Source organism: Onychomys torridus, chromosome 3 (genome assembly GCF_903995425.1).
Source record: "Onychomys torridus chromosome 3, mOncTor1.1, whole genome shotgun sequence".
Lineage (NCBI taxonomy): Eukaryota > Metazoa > Chordata > Mammalia > Rodentia > Cricetidae > Onychomys > Onychomys torridus.
The window spans coordinates 17,690,724-17,712,579 of record NC_050445.1 but is presented as its reverse complement, the minus strand read 5'-3'; the positions used below and the strand labels follow the sequence as shown (position 1 = coordinate 17,712,579).

Sequence of the window (21,856 nt, the reverse complement as noted above, 5' to 3'; positions counted from 1 at the left end):
GTGCAATATCAGAGGTGAGGAATGGCTTAGGATTTAGGTAACTGGGATATGTCCTTAGGGGCTGTATCTTATCCTGGCCTTGTGAGCAGCATCTCCAATATGCTTCTTTTGCCCTGGCATCACCATAGGCTCAATAGCATCAGATCTAAGGATTGTGGACTGACACCTCTGAAATAGTGATCACAACAACTCCTTCTTCCCTCTTTACTTCCTCTCAGGCATTTGGTCACAGTTACAGAAAGGTAACAAACATAGGTACTAATACTGTCTATGAGGTCTCAGGTCAGGCCTTATCTGCTAATAATGTCACATTACGAAAAATGATTTCAGACTTTGAACTTTATGAGGGTGCAAACTTTCACACTGTGAACCTTCTATTGGCTTGATTCATTTTTTAACATTCCATTCATATTTATTCAGACAAATCTAAGCTCTGACAAATGTAACTAACTCCCTGATACAAAATTTTGCACTAAATTTTCCCTGGTAGCTTTTTATTGTCATAGTCTCTCAAATGGATGTTCAAATAAGAAGTCAGAATCTTTAAATTGTATCTTGACTGTTCCATTTTAAAAGAGAAGTTACAGTATGCTGTAAGTATATGTGTAACTCTGAAATAATTAGTATAATTAGGATTATTCCCAGTTACATCCATTTTCCTGCAAATACATTAAGATTGCTCTTCTTTATGTCAAGTACTTTCAATGTCTGGCATCCACATTAAATCTTGGGAGATCTTAAGAATGCTAATGTACACAGGCACTGATCTTTGGTTTCTCCTTTCACTCCAAGCTTCTGTTGTAGACAGTAGATGTGGAGTAAGCCCCAGTTGAAGCATCCAATGCTGAATTCTATGGTTCTCACAAAAGGTGACCTTCGCATCTTGTTGACAAACAGAAAAAATGCTGGTCTGTCCCAAAGTTGTGTACCAAACAAAGAATGAGGTGAAATTGGTTGTTTCTTAAAATTCTTCTTTTTCTCAAAACTCGTTTGAAATTCCCATTTCTTTAAAAACATTTCAAGGCCCTTATAGGCATTAGGATTTTTCTTATAGCAATTCAATATTCTGTTTTTTACATACCAATCAAATGTGGTGTACCATCAGATGGAGTATTCAAAGATAGTCTAGTACTTTGTACATGAAATCAAAGATCTGCTACAAAATCTGCAACCTGGCTCTGTGCAATAAATTCTATATATTTATATCAGATCACTCTCATAGTTCTATTTACCTAAATATCATAAAAAGTGGATCATTGAATTCCTTTTTCCAAGGCCATATTTCAACAAAATCTTTACAGATAATACCCTATAATTTCATTAAAAGGATTCTTTCACCAGGGTATGAAGACAGAAGCAAGCCCCATTTCTAAATCATGCTAAACAAATCCTTGCAGGGAGGAGCTTTTCTTTCTGTATCACTTGGATCTCAGAAGCAGTCAGGCAAAATCCCAGGCACCAACATGGATAAAGTTCAACAAACTCTCTGAAATTTAAATGGGAAGAAAACTGAGTGTGTGAGTTCTAGATAAGATGACAGGGGCATACTATTATTTTTAATGTATATTAATATGGACGAGTTCTTTATCTTGTACATAGCTGCCTGAAATTATTTGGACAGGGTAGGAGAAGAGTTTGGAAAGTAATACGAAGCTAGTATGCAGCAGCAAATTATTTACTTGCTTTTCCCGTTAAATCTTTCCCCAGAGGTCCACTGTGTCAGAACCATATTACATATCTTTTAGCACAAATTAAAAACAATTGACTTTGACTTTAATTTATGTATTTTTCCTTACTAGGATATAAACACTCATTTCTGACTATATGAATGATCATATATTATACAGTACCATTGCTATCTCTATCAGTCGAATCAGTATTCTAAGCTTATTACAGGATGAGAAGGGAAATGCAAGAGAAACACTATAGAAGATAATACTGGTAGTTGTTATTTCAACTTATAGTTTACCTGGTGTTTACATTCTGTGTTGTAAAATGGCCATAGAACTTACAGTCAGTCATGAGTATACTGATGAATATACATGATAAGGAAAATTCTTAATTCTTTCTTGTTCTCTTTCAGACCCAAAATTCTTATGCTTGACTAAGAACTTAATAGTACTAAAAACTGTTTTAACAAGAGACAACTGCATATGTACAAGTAGAATAATAGTAATATAAATTATTCCTTTGCCATTCCTGTCGAAAACTATAGTCATTTCTCTTATGTTTCAGCAAATGTCTTCCCTGTTTGAAATCACATAGTAGGTCTGCTGCCTATTTGTTACAGCATGGATTATGCTTCCCCACATAAATAAAATTCCCAATATAACCATATTGAGAGACAAGAACTTTAAAGAAGGATAGCTGTGAGGTAGAAGATATTGCTGTGACCTTAGGGGTCAATAGGAGGAAATACGCTGGATTCATGCATACAGGACATAGTAAGAAGGTGGCCTTTTCTAAGCCATGAAGACATCAAAATTCGGAAGAAACCAAAAGTGCCAGTGACTGAAACCTTAATTATCTATTCTCCAGAACTCTTAGGAAACAAATGTGTTGTTTGAGCTATCTGGTGCATGGACTTTTGATATGACAGCCCTAGGAAATTATTACATTCTCCCTAGTAAGGCTTTCCTACAAGACTGTCAGTTGTTTGCTTCCTTGGGCTTATCTTGTTGCCAATATCCTATATACAAAGCTTCCATGATGGTAAGGGTGGTGCACAACTTCTGTAGGGCTTGTACAACCAACATAGCTTATGTTGGACACCTGGTTTATTTTTAGAAGTTTGGGATTTCAGTGCATGCTGGGTATAGGATTCCCACATGACAAATTCATAATGGAATCCTCAAAGTTTCTATTAGTCAAGTGAACAAGTGCACCACATGTATAGCACTGGATTTTCTTTCTGTTGGCAGTATGTAATCCTTGTGGAGCTTTGGCCTGGGAATTTATACTTTCTCATAGAGTAATTACTCTCAAACATCCAACTCTACAATAACTGGAAAGGGTCCATGGAAACAATGAAGCATGGCAGGTAATAACTGCAACAAATGTTTCATGGTTCTACTCATAGAGCCTGGGTACTGGACCAGAGTTAACTTCAATACCTATCTCCCTTACGTTTAAATACCAATTGTAGGAGAGTATAAATACCATCTCTAACCTCAGCCTAAATGCACTTAGTTTAAAACCTCCAACAAATCTGCCAAGAAGGGCTCAGTTCACACATAGGATCTCAGCAAGAGACTGTCTTTGGGGGCTGACAAATTTTTAAATGATTTATTATATAAACATACAGAAACAAAACGGTCATTCTACTTTATACCTAATCAAAAGTAGTGGCTTCAAATATTTACATTATAGAAAACAGATGTCTCCTAAGATTCTTATTAGGGAAACATACCGATAGACATTTATTTGAAATTATATTCATAATGGGTGGAGGCTGCAAATTCCCTCCAACATGCATCTGAACTTTTCACTTCCATTGTAGTAGCATTAAAAGTCAGGTGCTAACTGGTAACCAAGGGCCCTGCAGGCTCCATCTTTGTGGAAGATTGACACCATCATCATGAGAGTTGCATAATTATTGTTGGGCTGGGTTCTTCATAAGATGGAGGGTTCGGCCTCATTTTCTCTCTCTGCCTTACTTGTGTTCACTTGCACATTACCCATGTTTGATGCAGCAAGATGTTCCTTGCAAAGGCAGGTGTCATGCTCTAGGCTTCTCACTGCCCCCAAAAGTGTGAGCCAAACAAACTTCTCTTGTTTGTATTTTAGCAAGCACAATGTATTTTGTTAGAGCAGAAGAGATCAGAATAAGGCAAGAATAATGCTACCTTACATTCATTTTATATTCAAAATCTATCTGCTATCCCTTGGAGAATTTTATTTTGTCTGCTTACTTCTCCTAGTAAATATGGATGAATCATATTTTTCTCCTGTAATTATTGATTTATCATAAATAATGTCAAATTATTTCTAACTCTATATGTGTACTTTACAGTTTCTTGAGCGAGAGAAAAGATCACCAGAATTAATAGCAATTATAGGACTGAAAAATATTTCTGATAAAACCAATGTCATCTTCCAGCTCCCACATATCCTTCTTTCTACATGTCCACTAAACAAACCAAGCAAGCAAACAAAACTCCATTAATTTCTATACCATACTTAGTTATTGTAAGACCAAAAGGGGAGTTATTAAGGCAAAAAGAAAAATATAGAGAATATTATTTATTAGTATCATAAATTGTCTATTAACCTTTTTAGATTATCCAGGTTGTGATTGGGTTTCAAACTCTGCTAATGACTCATTCATTCAGAATTAGCTGTTACACTTTCAGATTTTACACTCCACTTTAAACTACCATAACCCCTAAACGACAGGAGCCTTAGTTGTCTTCTTCTGCGGGTCACCATTGATGCGGTACACGTTTTCTCCTGTGGTCATCATGCCTCTACTAAAATTCCCCTAACCAGAGTAAGCTGCATTTAGCCTTTTCCTCCCCTTTTATTGAAAATAGCTTTTTTTTTCTCACCTAATATATCCTAATTACAGTAGCCAAATAGGCTTTCAAGGGATTATAATATAATATAATATAATATAATATAATATAATATAAATACCTAATATGACAAAACAAAAGCCTAACACATCTGAATAAGACAGAAACAAACAAACAAACACCAGAAAGAAAAGATCTAAAGAAAAGGCACAAGAAACAGATAAAGAGGCAGAGACCCACCCATTTCGCCTTACTTTTTGAAATGAGACATTAGTGTCACTGTCTTTCCCTGAAATCCTGCTTTATTTTTCTCATGATGCTAACTACCCCTTCCTGAAACACTATACAGTATTTGTTGTTTATTTTTTTTTCTTATGAGAATCCAGACACCATAAAATCAGGATTTAGTTTGTATTATTTACAATGTCTTAGAACATTATTAAGCTGGTGGTTAGTTAATCAATAAATGAATTGGATTTCTCAACAAATTAATGAGTTAATATATAACTGAAGCAATGATTCAGAAATATACCATAGTGGGCTCTTACTAGGAGAATAAAAAGGGATTTCAAGTATTAAGAGAGACTGGTAATTTCCAAAGGTAAAAATAATTGTAATAAAATCTCTCTCCGCTTGCATAAATGTAGGACATAGAATGGATGATTCTGTAGTGGCCTTGCCACAATGGACTCCTCTTTCCCAAGGTCTCAAAATGTACTCTTTACATTACGATAGGCTAGACAAAATAACCTGAAGCTATATTGATGTCAGGACGTTTGAAGTGGTAAATTATCAGCCATGCTTTGTTTATGGTGAGTTTTTTTTCACCCAGAATTCTAAGGGGATGGATGGGCTCCTCCAGTGGAAGCAATGTATTTAGGATGTTGATTGGTTACCTTTCTATAAGAAGTTGGAGAATTGAAGAAAAATGTACTATTATAAATTTCTTATGAGGAAAATCCCATATGCTGTTTGTCACAGAAACAATTTTGTATTTTCTCTGTTTATGTTTTAATGTATTTATCAGTTTGCCCTCAAATTTTCATATTTATTCTTTCTCTTTACATATGATATTCCTGTTCATTAGTTTTTGTAAAAGTTTTATACCTGATAGTATAAAATAAATAACATCACTTCTGAATATCAAACATTAATCTTTGAAAGTAAAACATTCTTTTCCCATTTGGCAATAAAAATGCTAAATAGAAATATCCTTCATTTGTATACATAGGGCATTGTTGACCTAAAGTTGGCGATGCTACCTCTGTGAAAATAATAGTACTTACTTACTGTTTTACTGTGTGTTGTAGTAGGTGCCTCCTATATACTGACTTCTCAACCTCACTTTTTGTTGTCTCCTGAAGTAGTTGTACTTGTTTTTGCTCTACAGATACATATGTTAGGAAACAAAATACCTGCCTCATGGTAACAATGGGAAGAAAGTGGCAAAAGTGGGCTTAATCCCAGATGTTTCCCATTTTGCTACAGAGGTCATTAATGTGGAAAGAGCAATGCATTTCCTTTGAAGGTGTATACTCTGATTTTTATAGTGCTGCATTGTGTAATATATTAGATCATCATTTAATGACAGGGGTATCTTGTTCTTTGTACTTTGTGGAACTATTTTAATTTTCTACCTATTTAGAATATTTTTCATTAAAAATAACCTAACACAAATAAGCTTCAATTCCTGCACCAGGAGTCTAATGACATTTTTCACAGTCTATACCCATGAGGATTTAAAATTAATGATACAAGCGTTGAAAAGCTAAAAGGTTGAAAAACTGACAGAGGAAATGATCATCTGTATATTCAATTTAGAGAATTTCTCAATTTGTTTTTCAAAATTTACCTTTTTGAATTGATGTCTTGTATCATAAGATCTGGATTTATTGGAATTTGTAAGAACATTTGTAATTGTTTTTCAAGACAGTAAATTCTAAAATTAGTGACAACTATCATTTAGCTCCCCATTGATCCAAAGAACCTCAGTCTCCATCCAAGATTTGGAAATTACAATTGTATTTTTAAAACCCTTGGGTAATATTTATGAACATTAATGTTTGGAAAGTGGTGGTAACCAAATTTTTTCCCTTATCTTTAGAGTATCAAGTTATTGCAACAGCCACAGTCCTAATCTTCCCTTGAATGTAGGCATGGTTTAGGGTAGTGTTCTCAACCTCATTAAAGCTGTAACTCTTTAATAGAGATATAGTTCCTCATAGGTTTTTTGTTTGTGTGTTTTATCTTGTTTTTCTTTTTTGGTTTGGTTGGTTTTGTTTTTGTTTTTGTTTTTTTTTCAAGATATGGTTTCTATATGTCTTGGCCATTGTGGAACTTACTCTGTAGAACAGAATGGCCTGGAACTCACAGAGATCTACCCGGCTCTGATGCTGGGTGCTAGGATTAAAGGTATGTGCCACCACCTCCTTACAGTTACTCAGCTACCACCTCAATTAATTGTTTTTCTTTTAAAGAATTGCCATGGTAATGGTGTTTCTTCACAGTAACATAAATTATAATTAAAAAAAAAAAAAAAAAAAAAAAACCTGGCTTAGGGGATTCATAAGTGGAATAGTTAAGTGAATGGTTTGTGTAGTTTGATTTTAAAAGATAATAATTATCTCAGTTTTTCATGCTTTAAAGCCTTTCAGATTCATGTATAATTTATATCATTACTGCTTTTTTAATTAATGACTTTTTTCTAAAACAAAGAATAAAAATTATTATGTTGCAAGATAATCTTTATGTACACAATAAAGATGTGCTTTTGCCAAAGCACCTTCTGATTGGTTTAATAAATAGCTGAATGGCCAATAGCTAGGCAGGGGAGAGTAAGTGGAACTTCTAAGGAAAGAAAGGAACTCAAGAAGAATCAGAAGTGTGTAGGATTAAGTCAGGAAGACAAGGAGGAATCAGATATACAGAATGGTGGAGATATAAAGAGCCATGTGGCAGAATGTAGATTAATAGAAACAGCTTAACTTAAGTTGTAAGAAGTAATTGGAAACAAGCCTATGAGCATCTGGCACACTGCTCTGTAGGAGACTAGGTAGAAATATCTACCACAGCTCAGCCTATCGACTTCCCAGAGCTGGGTCAATTAAATATGGCTCCTGGCAGGTACCTGCAAGCATGAGGCCAGACTCTTAAAGAACTGAGGGGGGGATGGAGCCAGCACCATATGCTAAATGGAGCCATGCAGTGGGTGGTCTAACTATTTAAGGTTTGGCTTGTGCTGTCATAGAAGGCTGAAGAGGCACAGTAAAGCCAGGTCCAGACCAAGAAAACCTATGAATAAGTGTAGTATAATTAAAAAGATGCTTAGTTGCTGACAAAAAGAGAAAAAAATGGACATAGAAAAAATACTTTAAGATAATAAAGTAAAATAATTAAAGAAAGAGTAAAGTATTACAAAACAAATTAGCCACATAAGGATAGAAAATACACAGGGCGTCTGGTTCATGTATTGTGCTTTGTTGACTTTGAATTTTTTGAATGCTGATGAGAGAAGGACAAATGCTGCTGAGAGACCTTGGATTGTAGAAAAAAGTGCTAAATTGAACCTACCTATACATCTTAAGGATGTCTTAACTTCAGGATGGAAGTGAGGAAATGTGTTGCATTTCAGGATAGGTTATGCCTTTGTTTCTATAGGGAAAAAAAAAAGCTATGGAGTCCCTCAAAATTAATAAAGACCAGATTTGACCAGGGGAGACTTCCTGAAAATCTTGGCTGCAGATATAAAGGGAGAAAGAAAGAAAAACTACAAGACAGGTGACGTACAAGCTGGTCCCTTGACATGAAAACAGCTCTAAGACTGAGTGAGGCATGATAAATCTTATTGGCTACAGACTCCTCATGACTTATTATTGCGTGCCCTCCTTTCATATGCATGGATGGAGACTTATATTACAGTTTGGTTTTTCAGTCCAAATGGACTTATAAAGTTGACAGATGCCTTTACAAAAAAAAAAAAAATCATCTTTATCTGGTTTGTGCACAGCACACATTTCATACTTGTATTAATGCAGATATGTATATTACCTTTCTAATTTGTGTGTTTTCAGGGAATAAAGGACCAGACACCATTGAAAAAGACAAGAAGCCCAGGTGGTCCAGCCTCTCCAAATGCCTCTGTTGCAGGTTCATCAAAAATCTATATCCAGAGCAATGTCAAAGTGGATAGCTAAGAGGGTCCAGCATCACAAACTACTCCAGCCAGAACTTCACATAAGCGCTGCACTTTCCCATCACACTGAGACCAGACAACAAATGATAGAGGTAGCTCTCCCAGGACTTGACCATTGTCCCAATTTTCTCAGGGTCCCCTAAAGTTGCTATTGCCCTCAAGACAGCAGGAAGTAATTGTCAGAACATGAAACGCATATTCCTAAAAGGTGGGGTCATAGTTTTCAGTCATTCAGTGAGTTATGGATGTTTGTTATTGTTTATGGGAACTAGTTGCAAGTTGATACCAGTCATGGTCAGGGAAAATACTAAGGAAAGGAGTTCAGACTCAAGGATCTCTTTCTTAAAAAAAAAGTAGAATTTAGGAATGATAAGATTAAAGGGTAGATTATTGAATCTACAATAATAAATTCAGTCTAAATTAATAATAATAATAGTAATAATAATAATAATAAATTCAGTCTAAAAAGACTGAAAAGCAAGTACTAGACTCAAATATTTTTCATTCATTTGGATTTATGTATACCGATACAAATTTAAGATTATTTTTGTTAGAACATACCATATATATGTTTCTACTCTTGTTTAACATACTGTACCTATGCAGCTTATTTTAAAATGTAATATAAAGGTTTAGTCCTTGAAAGCAATTATTGCAAATTGTTTAGGATAACTAAGAAATGCAAGTTAGTAATTAGTCATCTGTAACAATCAAACTGGTAGTCTCATGTTAAGTATGTTTTCAATGTCAAACATAGATATATTTTAGATAGATAAGTGGTCTTCAAATGCTTTTGAGTCCTACAAAATGTGGCATTTAAGATGTTTTACCAGCATAAGGCTTTCCATGACAGTGAGATACATCTGCTCCTGGCAGCACCAATCTACTTTAGAGACAATGATTGGCCATATGGAGCTAACTTTCATTTGTGGCAAATATAGTCACTGGGCAAGAAACTGCCCTTGGCTCAACTACTGACAATATCATTCATATTGGGCAAGTAGGACACAAAGGAAGTGACTGCCAAATTTTGCCAAGACAAGGTAGGACATTCCTTCCAAAATTCATGCTTCACAGAAAAGTCTGTCAGATATTCTAGATCTGTTGGGTGAAGATGTTGCAGAGGAAACTTGGGTGACTGTCTAGGTAGCCAGTTGCTTCTGTCATTTCTATAATTTTGGACGTTGTTGGCTCTGCTATTTACTCAGGTAATATTTTGGGTCTCTAATGGGGATTGAAGACTAGATAGTTATACTGTTTTCTTTGTTACCAAATTCAGAAAAGAAACTTACACAAGACATGTAGAGTTTAGAAGGTTGGGAAACATAAATGCTTAAGTTATTTATCTAAGACAATGTCTTTTAGATCTAAAAAGATATTTTTAGGTTGGTAATACAAGTTATGATAGAAAGTGGTTTAGGTATAAAAATTTGGACTCACCAAGATAGGATAGATAATAGAGTACTTTCTCTGAATTTGACAAATTCAAATGGACTAGAAATTGTGAATATAATTCTCAACTGATAATTTTTCTTATTGTATATAGTTTTACTATGTTAGAGTTAAACCTTTCTTTTTATTCAGACAAAAATGGGGAAGTGATGTGGGATAATCTTTTTGTATACTGTGAAGATGTGTTTTTGCCAAGGTGCCTTCTGATTTGCTTGATAAAGAGCTGGATGGCTAATAGCTATGCAGAAGAGAATAGGAAGGACTTTTGGAAAGAGAGAAGAACTCAGTAAGAATCATAGGTGTGCAGATTTTGCCAGCCAGACACAGAGGGAGTCAGATGTACAGCATGGAGGAGGTAAAGAGCCACATGGCAGAATATACATTAATAGAAACAGGTTAACTTAAGTTATAAGAGCTAGTTGAGAACAAGCCTAAGCTAAGACCAAGCTTTCATAATTAATAATAAGTGTCTATGTCATTATTTGGGGGCTGGAAGTCCAAAGAAAGTCTGACAAAAAAGCTTGCTATATTATTTCTAATTAAAGACTAAAATAAAAATATATGCTACTAGCTGATAAGATGGCTTACTAAGTAAAGATACTTGCCAAAATGTCTTATGACTTGAGCTTAGTCTCTAGAACCAACACTGTAGAAGAAGAGAACTCTCAAAAATTGTCTGACTATCACACACATGCACTAGCACCCTGAACACACACACACACACACACACACACACACACACACACACACTACATAAATGTAAAAATTTATGGACCATCTAGAGTTGATATAATTTTCTACACAATTTTATATAATAAAGAGCAAAGGCTTTATGGTCCTCTAGTAGTGACACACAACATTTCTCCTTTAATTGCCCAGCAAAATTTTCAGAGTTAAATTTATAATTCTATTTCCTTCTTAGCTGGATTGGGTAGCTTTCTTTTACTTAAAGTTATCTTTGCGGCCAGGGCAGAAGAACAGTCAGATACAAGGGTACTTCAAAATATATTAAAGAGATTTTTTTTTCTCTCAGAATCCTTGGTGCTTTACAGACAGGAGGGTAATCTCAGATGAAAATGGAAGAATACCTTAGGCAAAAAGAAGATTCAGGAGATAAAGAAAAGGAACCAGACAACTTTTGACCCAGAAAGTAAGGAAAATGAGAAAATAGTCAATTGTAACTCAGAGTCAGTTCTTAGGAAAGTGACTATAAGTGAGAGCATGGCTGTACCACAGATGGTTTACCTATGCCTCACGGGTGGTGGTGATATCTGAAACAGGGTGTCTATACATCAGGGAAGGTGGCTACATCTCAGAAAGGACATCTGCTTTTCAGGGGAGATACCTATATCTCAAGGAGCATGGTTGCACCTCAGAGAAAGTAGCTGTATTGAGAAAGAGTAGCTTGAGATCATAGTCAGTGGCTGTGTCTATGATGAGTAGCAGAAACTCAGAGGAGGAGACAGCATCTCTAAGAGTGACTATATGTCAGAGTAGGTAGCTATACCTCAGAGAAAGTGTCTCTGTGTACTCTAGGTGTTGCATAACCCCAAAAGCATGCCAAGAACTGCTTTAAAAAGGTAATAAGTTATATTTGATGGGAGACTAGTGAATGGAGGTGATTCTTCAATGCCTTTGTGTACTTTAGAAGCACAGTATAGGAAAAACATAGTTAATTTCCCATTGAATATATTATAGGACAAGAGTAAGATAGAGTAATATAATATGCATTTGATAAATGAAATCAAACACGACTTTTGATCACTAAGAGCTAAAGACTGAACTATAGACACCATGCTTCACTGAAGTACAAATGGAATTGAAAAGTACATGATCCATAATACTGAGGGTCAAATGTAGCACAGCTCCTCAGCTGGCAGACAGATAGCAAAAGAGGTGCTATGTAGATCAGTGGGCTTTCTACTTAATCGCTAAGAATGGCTGTCGTCCTGCTTTTCCACCACCAAAACGAAGGGGAACTTTCACATCTTCCACAAGGGGACACTCTTGTGGTGGGAAGCAATCCACTTTCTTTCTTTATCTGGATTATCTAATTCCCCTGCAATAATACAAGCCGGCCAAAAAAGGGAACTCATCCTAGCACAAACATAAAAGTATTATAGAGGTCTCATTTCCAGATAACTCTCTTGAGTCATGGGGAATCTGCTTGTCTATGTGCTTTGTGTGTGCTCTGTGCGTGTGCGTGCGTGCGTGTGTGCGTGCGTGAGTGTGTGTGTGTGTGTGTGTGTGTGTGTGTGTGTGTGTGTGTGTGTTTGTCTGTTTGCTTTCAATAAAACATTAAAAGGACCATGCTACTATAGATCAGTAATTTGGGCATCCTAAGGCAACTTTAGTATAGGAAATCATGCCGAACCTAACACAGAGACAAAAAGCAGACTGAAAATTAGGTGGTAAGAAACTAGGGAGGCTAGCAGAACAGAAAGGTAGAATAATGCAGACAAAATAAAAGACTTGAAGACCAAGACTGTCAACAGTGTCATTCTATAGGGGACTATAAAAAATTCTAATGGTTAAGCCATCTATTCCCACTTTGAGCATCAGAGGAATAAAACTGTGTGATCATATAGTGGGTCTATAATGTCATAGTTTCCCCACTCATTGGTAGTTGGTAATCCCTTAGTCGTTCATAATGATATAGTGACACCTGACATCTCATATACGTATAGTTAATGTAATGCTAAACATAGTTAAAATATAGGTTATAACCTTGCCTTTTGTTTAGAAAAATGTGCACAGGATCATAGCCCAAAAAATTATAACAATCTGAAATATTAGAAACTTCTCACCGCCAATAGAGTAGAACATTTGTGAGCCTATTATGTGTGGAAATGAAAAGATTCACATGTAAGTGCAATGTATTGTGGGTTACTCATCATATGCACATCATAGTTTCACAGTTAGTGTGCATTCAATAGGGAATAGTGCTGACTGGTGAACTGGAGGTCATGTGACCTGCCCATGTAGACACCTTATTAGTTGATCTGTTCCTTATATTTGCAAAGAAAGGCAGAGTCCCCAGATCTTCCAGTTGTGCAAGGCAAGGTTGGATGAATTTTCAAACACCATAGCAACAATTTTTAAACAATTATCACACAAAGCATCGTGGGGCAGGGTATAAGTTCCATGGAAGAGAATAGAATTGAGTGACATTACAAGAGAAACTTAGAATGCCTTTCAGAACATATTTTTAAGAACTAAATTTGAAGACTTGGTTTCAGTATTACTACTGATGGGAGCAACTACTGATGGGAGCAACAACTTATCAGGGAAAAGACATGTTGGTATCACAGAGGATTTGTTACCTTTTTAAAAAATTTTATAATTAATTTAATTTTGTATATCAGCCATGGATTCCCCTGTCCTCCCTCCTTCTGCTCCCTTCCCCCCACTCCCCCCAAGCCACTCCCATTCATACCTCCTCCAGGGCAAGGACATCCCTGTGGAATCAGCTCAGCCTGGTAGATTCATTGGAGGCAGGTCCAGGCCCTTCCAACCCTTCAGATTTGTTATCTTTTATGCTTAAATTTCCAAACCTCTGAAGCCAAATATCCCCTCCCCACATTAGTGAACTAGTCTTAGAATATTACCTAGTTTTTTTGTAACATTAATTTACTATATCTTATTATGGAATACTTCTAATAACACAACAGACTAGAGTATCTGAAACTGTGAGCCCATACACATCTTTCCTCTTCTTAACTTCTTCCCTCAATATTTGTCATTGAGACAAAACATGCCCCACCCACTAATCCAGAACTAATCCAGTGTCTATGTTCATAAGAAAGACCATGCTACATTCCTGGAGAAAGAAAAAAAAATGTAACCTAGTAACCCATACTTTTTTTTTCTGGTTCTGAAAGCTGTCTTATTGACTGATAGAGGGAATTATTTGTTTGTTTGCTTTTCTCTCTTTTCTACTGGCAAGTAATTAGATTAGTAAAAGAAACCAATTCCTCCCATTGAAAAAAATATTACCATGTTAGTTAAATATATTTGTGCATGTATGTGTGTGCATGTGTGTGTGTGTGTATCCTGATTCACACCCTTGTGTACATGCTGCTACACATATGTGTGTGTGTGCGTATTTGTATTTATGCTAGTGCATGCTGGCATATTGTGTGTGTGTGTGTGTGTGTGTGTGTGTGTGTGTGTGTGTGTGTGTATGTGTGTATGTTTATGTGTGTATGCTGGTACAATGTATGTGTGGCTATATGTGTGTGCATTTACATGTAGAGCCCAGAAAACGTCCTTATGTGTCATGCCTCACACATTGTCTACCTTTTTACTTTGAAACAGGGTTTCTCATTAATATGGAGCTATACATATAGGCTAGGTTGATTAGCTACCAATCCTCAGGAATAGTCCTGTCTTTGCCTCTCCAGAACTGGAATATACCTCTCCAAGAATCTATAGCACCACTCCATGGATCTCTAGATTTTCTTAAAATTGGTTCTGAGATTGAATCCAGGGAGAATCACTTTAGTGAATATGCTTGCTCTCTTCTTAGTCCGCTCTCATAATTTTGAATAAAGTTATAAACACACAGGGATTATAATACCAAGATTACCTTCTTGTAAAGAAAATAAGCATACCTAAATGCCCCCTATATCTTAATAAAAATGTTTGAAATTATAAACTTATACCAAAGTACTGCCCAAAATATTTTCTTTTATTTTGTTATATAAAAATAAAAAATTGTTATGTTATTCACTAATGCAATGTCAAATTTCAAAGATAAACTAATATTGGAGTGTTACTGTATATTTAAAGGATTAAATTTTAGATAATTTTAAGTACTAATGGGATGGTTTTATAAGTATGAGAAGTTTTTGAAGACTATAAATCCTGTTTTTTCATGTGATATTGGGCACCCGAAGCCAATGCTGCATATTCCAGGCTCTCAAAAGTCTTGATTGCTTTTAAGAACCACTTACACACATTAGCTCAAAAACAGTATTGATCTCTTAAAACCAGTCAAATAATCCAACAAAAGTAATTGTACTTACATTAGTTTTATATCAGGGGATTCCAGAATAAAAAAATCTCATTTTAAACTTTGTTAAAAATCACATTAATTTTTAGCATTGTAATTTATCTATATATTAAGAGAAAATAGTTTCTGGTAATGCAGTGAAAATTCAATTAAGGTCTTTGCAAAGTGAGGGTTCTTCTGTGAATTCTGCCCCACATATTATGAGTAAAATACCACACAACACTAAACTTTGAAGCACAAGTTGTGGTGTCAGCTTGACAAATCATTATATCCCAAGATGCTACTCAATATTTACAAATTCTTTGATGTAGATATGAGAGTTTCATAATTTTACTAAGTCTGTCACTGCCTTAGGGTTTTATTGTTGTGAAGAGATATCATGTCCATATGTCTCTTATAAAAGAAAACATTTAACTGGGGCTAGCTTACAGTTCAGAGGTTTAGTCCATTATCATCATGGCAGATGCTAGGCAGGAAGACAAGGTGATGGAGAAGGAACACTACATCTTGGAAGTCCTACATCTTGATCATCAGGCAACAGGGTGTGAATTCTGTACCAACTGGGCATAGCTTGAGCATAGGAGACCTCAAAGCCCACCTCCAGAGTGACACACCTCCTCCCAAAAAGCCATACCAACTCCAACATGCCACAGCTTCTAATAGTGCCACTCCCTGTGGGGGGGCATTGTCTTTCAAACCACCACAGTAACTAATCATGAAGCAACTGCGGTTTGTATAGAAACTAAAGTTTATCAGTGGACAGCCTTGTGGAAGGCTTATCTCAGTGATACAATAACAATGAATGAAGGGAAGTCCTAGATATAGCAGCCTATATGTACAGCCTATATGTAGCACGAGGCTTAATAACATATAATCCTTGTATGAAAAAGAACAAAATATGAAATAATAATTTTGTATACAACCACAATGAACATTCTAATAGACACACATACATTATTCTACTTTTAAAGCAAACTGCAAAAACCTTTGAATTCAAGTGCATTATCCCAAAGTTTTAACTTTTTCATCCAAACTACTGTTGATTGCCCTTCTTTATAATAATGCTAATGATATACAAACATTCTTGGTATGAACTTCATTTTTATGCTATGGCTGAAAATCCTAACCCTAGTAGGCAATGAGGAAATTTCCCTATTTGTAGTGCATATAATAGACTCTCAAAGTGGAGGATGTGTTTAGGAGAATGAATCCATACCTAGCGTTAACTTTTATTTTGTAATTATTGCACCATTCAGTTCTATTTCTAAAGACAATATAAGTAAAATAAACACTGCAGATTATTACATGTATGCCAATGAGTACAAACACATGATTCCTACTTCACATTGACCAAAAGCTGTTAAAAGTACAGCTCTGTGGCAGACATGATAGGCAGAAATCGCTGCATGAATATTTCAAACTTCAGCCTTTAGGTAGCAATTGAACAATGGAACAAAAACAACACTTCCAAGTAATGTATTTAAAGATGAATGAGATCTTAGCATGGGAATGCACAACTCTAATCTCAGCACTAAAGGGGCTGAAAGGGATCTCTACTTCATTGGTAACAAAGTACAACAGATTAAGGCAATGGACCAAGTAAGATGATTGAATCAGTTCACCTCATGTCTGTGGAGGACTACATAGTATAAACTGTTTGCAAACTTTAACATACTGAAAACAAATGCCTTTGGGGTGTGATTATCTTTTACCTTGAAAGGCAGAGGCTCTTCTGTGAGAGGGCTGATGGGAAGCGATGTGGTACTGCTGGAAGGGCTCACATCACTCTGCAAAAAAAGGACCTCATGTTAAAGATGCCATGCTTGAAACCATGTTCAATATCCCTAACCAAAAACCCAAATTCCTTGTTAAGATAAACAAGTAAATATGTGTAAAAAAATTCAATTTGGATATTTTATTTGAATATAATAGCTACTTTTTCTGTTAAGCAATAAGTAACATTTCACTTAATTTATAGATTTATTTCTTCTCTGAAGATAAAACTATGAGTCATTATAATGTCATGTCAATAGCTTTTGTCTGATATTTAAAAATGAATCACATTTTTGTCCCTTTGTAGGAATTTAAACTGTTGTAATTACCTTATGTCCATTGTATAAACCACATACAATTAAGATAATTGAAACTAGGGAAACAAAATTTTTATACTTCCTATTCCTAGACCCTAACATTTACATCCTTTCTTTTATTTTGCATACTTCATTAAATATAATATTTTATTAAATATTTGAGGATTTTGTGCATGCATACAATGTATTTTATTATGTTTGTGATTATGTTTGCCCTCCACTCTTCCTCCTAACTTCTCCAAGTTTCACACCCACTCTCCCTACTAATTTTAAGTCCTTTTACTTTTTCTTTATAATCCATGGAATCCTACTTCTGCTGTCCATATGTCCATGGGTATTGGGTTATCCACCAAAGTATGTGCCACCTACCAAGGGCCAAGTCCATTTAAAGAAAATGGACTCCCCACTCCCCAGTAGTCATCAGTTGTCTAAAACTCCTCCATTAAGGGTGGGAGCTTGTGAGTCACTCACCATTCAATGCTAGCGTGTTAACTATCTTGTTCTTGCCCAGGCACTCTCAGCTGCTTTGAGTTCATAAACGCAGTGGCTTTGTCATCTTCAGAGACACTATTTCACCCTGATTTTCCTCAACATCGGGCTTCTATTATCTTATAACACCTCTTCCATAATTACCCCTGAGCCCTGAGACAAGGAGGGTATGATACAGAAATTCCAATTGTGGCTGAGCATACCATTGATATACTCACACTTATTCTCCTCACTTTGACCAGTTATAAGTTTCTCCCTTAAACTGTGTCCACTACACAAAGAAAAATCCCTGATGTGGTTGAGAAGCACACAAGTCTATGGGTATGGAGATTTGAATTTGGAAGGAAGTTTAATACTGTCTATTTAGCAGAATCATGGAGGTTCTCTCCTGTGGACAATAAGCTCCCAGCCATAGGTTCTTGGCCAGCTGTGCAGTATTGCCCATGAGTTTCCTCCTTTACAGAAGTCCTTAAATTCAACCAGAAAATGGTTGATTACCCATATAGCATTTGTGGCACTATTATATACATGAACATGTCTTGCTAGCCTGGTTATTACTATATCTTAAAGCGTTTATATGTGAGTAAGACTTCTAATGACTTTTCTCTCCCAGTAGTCTGAATAGCACCTTTCAGTACTATGGCAGCTAGCCAACACAGAAGATATTGCCTGGCCAGTATCAGCGTAAGTTCTCCAGTTCTTGGTCCAAAGTGTGTGATATTTTTAGCAATAAGACCTTACCACCAAGATCTGATGGAAAACCGAGAGCAGTGATCTTCATTTTTTCATAGGGCCTTGGGACATTGCTAACTGACTACTGGGAGAACTATTCCTATTGTAGGTTAGCTTCAATTAAACCCCTTAATTTTAATATATTTACATGAATATCTACATGAATATGTAAACACTATATATATATATATATATATATATATATATATATATGTGAAGCTTATAAAATTCCAGATTTCTACTTTGCTTTTTCAAAGAGCTTCAGTGTTAGTTATTTTCCCCAACCCACCTCTGCCCTACTCTCACATCCTTTTCCCCACCTAAACCTCCCTCCCCATTATTCTTCCCAATGAATAATCACATATATTCTACTATTCACCTCCCCTAAGATATTTCTTCCCCCTTCACTATGCATGACCCTTTTGAGTTCCCAAAACCCAATTAAAAACATTTATACAAAATAAAAAAGAGCAAGATTGGAATGTTTTGATGCTATTGCAATCCTTCAAAATATAATTTAATATAACTCCTTAAATCGATTTTGTTTTTTTTAAAAAAAATATCAGTTTGGAGCCATCATTAATTCACTTCTAAAAGCAAGACCAAGCTTCTGAGAGTAGGAAGTAACAGAAGATGCTTCAATATATTCTGAGTGCATTTCCCAGAGGAACTCTTCCTAAGTAAGATAAGCAAATAAAACACAGAGAAAAAGGCATGCCCACTGTCCTAGTCAGCTTGCTTTTGCTGTGGTAAGACACTGACCAAAAGCAACATGGGAAAGGAAGGAATATTTGGGTTACAGGCTACAGTCCATCATCTGAAAAGTTGAATCAGGAACTTAAGGCAAGAAATGAAGAGAGCATGGCCATGGAGGAATGCTGCTTACCTAGCGGCTTGCTTCCTCTGACTTGCTCCTCTTTCTTTCTTATATAGCCCAGGCCCAACTGCCAGGGGATATCACCTCCGACAGTGGGCTCCACCTCCTACAATTACCTATAAATCCAGTAAATGCCCACAAACAGGGGCACAGGCTGATCTAATTTAGGCAGTTCTGAAGTTAAGGTTCCATCTTGTCAGCCAGGCTAAGTTGATAAACAAGATAAGCCATGACACCTACATTTCTCAATTTGACTTTCAAATATATATGCACACAAATACAGGAAAATTGCGATAAAGATTAAAGCAAAAGAATTATTTGACATGGTTTGCTGAATAAAAAAGGCTTTAGTACAAAAAAGGAGTATGCTCAAAGAATGGTATATGCTGTACTTTCTTCCTTCTATTAAAGTAATTTTAATTAATTTATTAATGTCTAAGATGAAATATATACATTATAAAAATTGATTAAAATATTTCTTCTGTTTCTTTGGTCTGGAGACCAAGGAAAAGAAGTATAAACACCAACCAAGACCTTCAGCATGCTATTCTGTAAAACACACTGCACTTAAGTGAGTTACATGACTCAGAAGGACTTTACATAAGAAATGAACAACACATAAAAAAGTTGGGGAAATATCACAGTAGCTATCTTTAACTTTTAAATTTATTCAAAGCTGCTAAGCTACTAATCAATCAAAACCCAGGAAATAGTAATTATTAAATCATTAGACTATACGGCACCCCAGGATATATGAGTTACAAATTTTTCTGATTCTGTTATATGATAAAAAGTATATTCTACCAACCAATTTAATTCATAATTCTAACATAAGAAATGAGTGAAAATTTTTAGAGAATTTAGTGAAAAGTTATGAAAAATGTGACTTTGAGCTGTTAGGACAGCTTGTGGAAAACAGAATTTCTGGTACCTGTCTTGGAGAGTCTGTACTTGTTAAAGTGTCAGGCTCCTAGCAACTGCTGTGAGGATGGAGATGTCTAGATCATATACCATATAAATAGTTTTGGAAATCCCATAAGACAGTGAACTGAGAACCATGCCATATAGCAGACTCTTTTTAAGGCATGCAGTCTCCCAAGCCTTGCCTAAAGTCAGTGTGCAAATTTCTTAGCTCTCAAAGTCTAGCTCAAAGCTTTGCTTCAGTGTCAATGTCACTTGATGGCATTCATAGTGAGAGCTCTGCTCTGCCTGACCTGTAAAATTCAACTCATATTATGACACTTTAGTTCTATTACTCTTAAAAAATTTTGGCATAATTGTTTTATGGAAGGACTAAATCTTAAATGAAAAAATCTGATGAACTACACTCAAAGATTAAAATGAGAACAACATAACGAAGTCAAGTAATTTTTTTTTCATTTTTATCTTACTGTTTGGGAAATACTTTTCAGTGACTTGCAATTCAGATGTCATTTTGGCATGTTTACTTTTCTAAATAAAATTTTATCAAAACCCTTGGAGATAAGTATTATCAATACTTCAAAGCTTAATTATTTTTCCCTTTTATTCAAACACTGTGATAGTAACACAATTGCATAGTAAGATACAAATTCACAAAATAAAAAAAAAACACTTCATATTGCTTTTTATATTTTTAACAACATTGTTGTTATAAAGATAGTTTGTTTAGAAATAGACCTTCCTGTGCTTTGGCTATATTTTAGACTTTGGAAATAGCTCAAGAATTCCACAGACACATAAAGGAGGTGTACTCCCAAAGAAGCAAAATTCCCCATAGACTGTATTTCCTTTGTATCAGACCATGCACTTGTGCTTCCTAAAGCACCAATGATAGCTCTAGATGTTATGGTGTGTCCCAAGAAGCCTGCCCTAATGCTCATAGGTGCCATTCACTTGCATATCTAGTTCTAAGTACAGTAAGGCAGCACACTCTTTGAACACCAAAGAGTGTTCATACTATAACATTTTTTCCTGCCTTTAGATTATTTTGCCCAAATTTGACTTCCTATTTCTAATTCTGCCTTATGCAGGCGATCTTGTCTTTTGCTTTTCTACACACTGAGCTTAAAGTTCTGTATGATCTTTGTGTTTAGTGGCTGCAAGTAGACAAGTGTTCTCTTGGGGCACGTTGGAAACATTCTAGCCAACACTGTCCCTTACTCCTGCATCCTGGTCTCTGGAATTTTATCACTTGTCTAATCTTAGAGAGACTTTAGACTACTCAGTTAATGCTGCCTTCAGACTACAGTTCCTCTAAATTACCATGTGTATATGTACCAGCTGGTACTCATGGTCCCTAACCTGTGTTGCTTTAGGGGGATGGTGAAAGCTTTTAGTGACATTGCCTAGTTAGAATTCTTCCAGTCACATGGAGCCATGCCCCTGGACTCACAGAACCCGACTCTTAATCCTTGCTGTCTCTCTCATTCTCCATCCACTATGATGTCGGCTGTGTTCCCTATAGTATATTTCCATCATGATATACTGCCTGACCAATTGCTGAAACCTTCTGGA

The 21,856-nt window shown here is 35.7% G+C and overlaps 1 protein-coding gene across 3 annotated transcripts in view; it reads right to left on the bottom strand.

The window, feature by feature from the left end:
• Nucleotides 1-21,856, bottom strand: part of Ccser1 (coiled-coil serine rich protein 1) — a 1,141,750-nt gene that overhangs the window by 687,302 nt on the left and 432,592 nt on the right. For all 3 annotated transcript variants that reach the window (XM_036181695.1, XM_036181696.1, XM_036181693.1), the window contains exon 7: nt 16,885-16,959. In XM_036181695.1, coding sequence (XP_036037588.1) covers nt 16,885-16,959 — 75 coding nt within the window. The remainder of the gene's footprint in view (nt 1-16,884; nt 16,960-21,856) is intronic.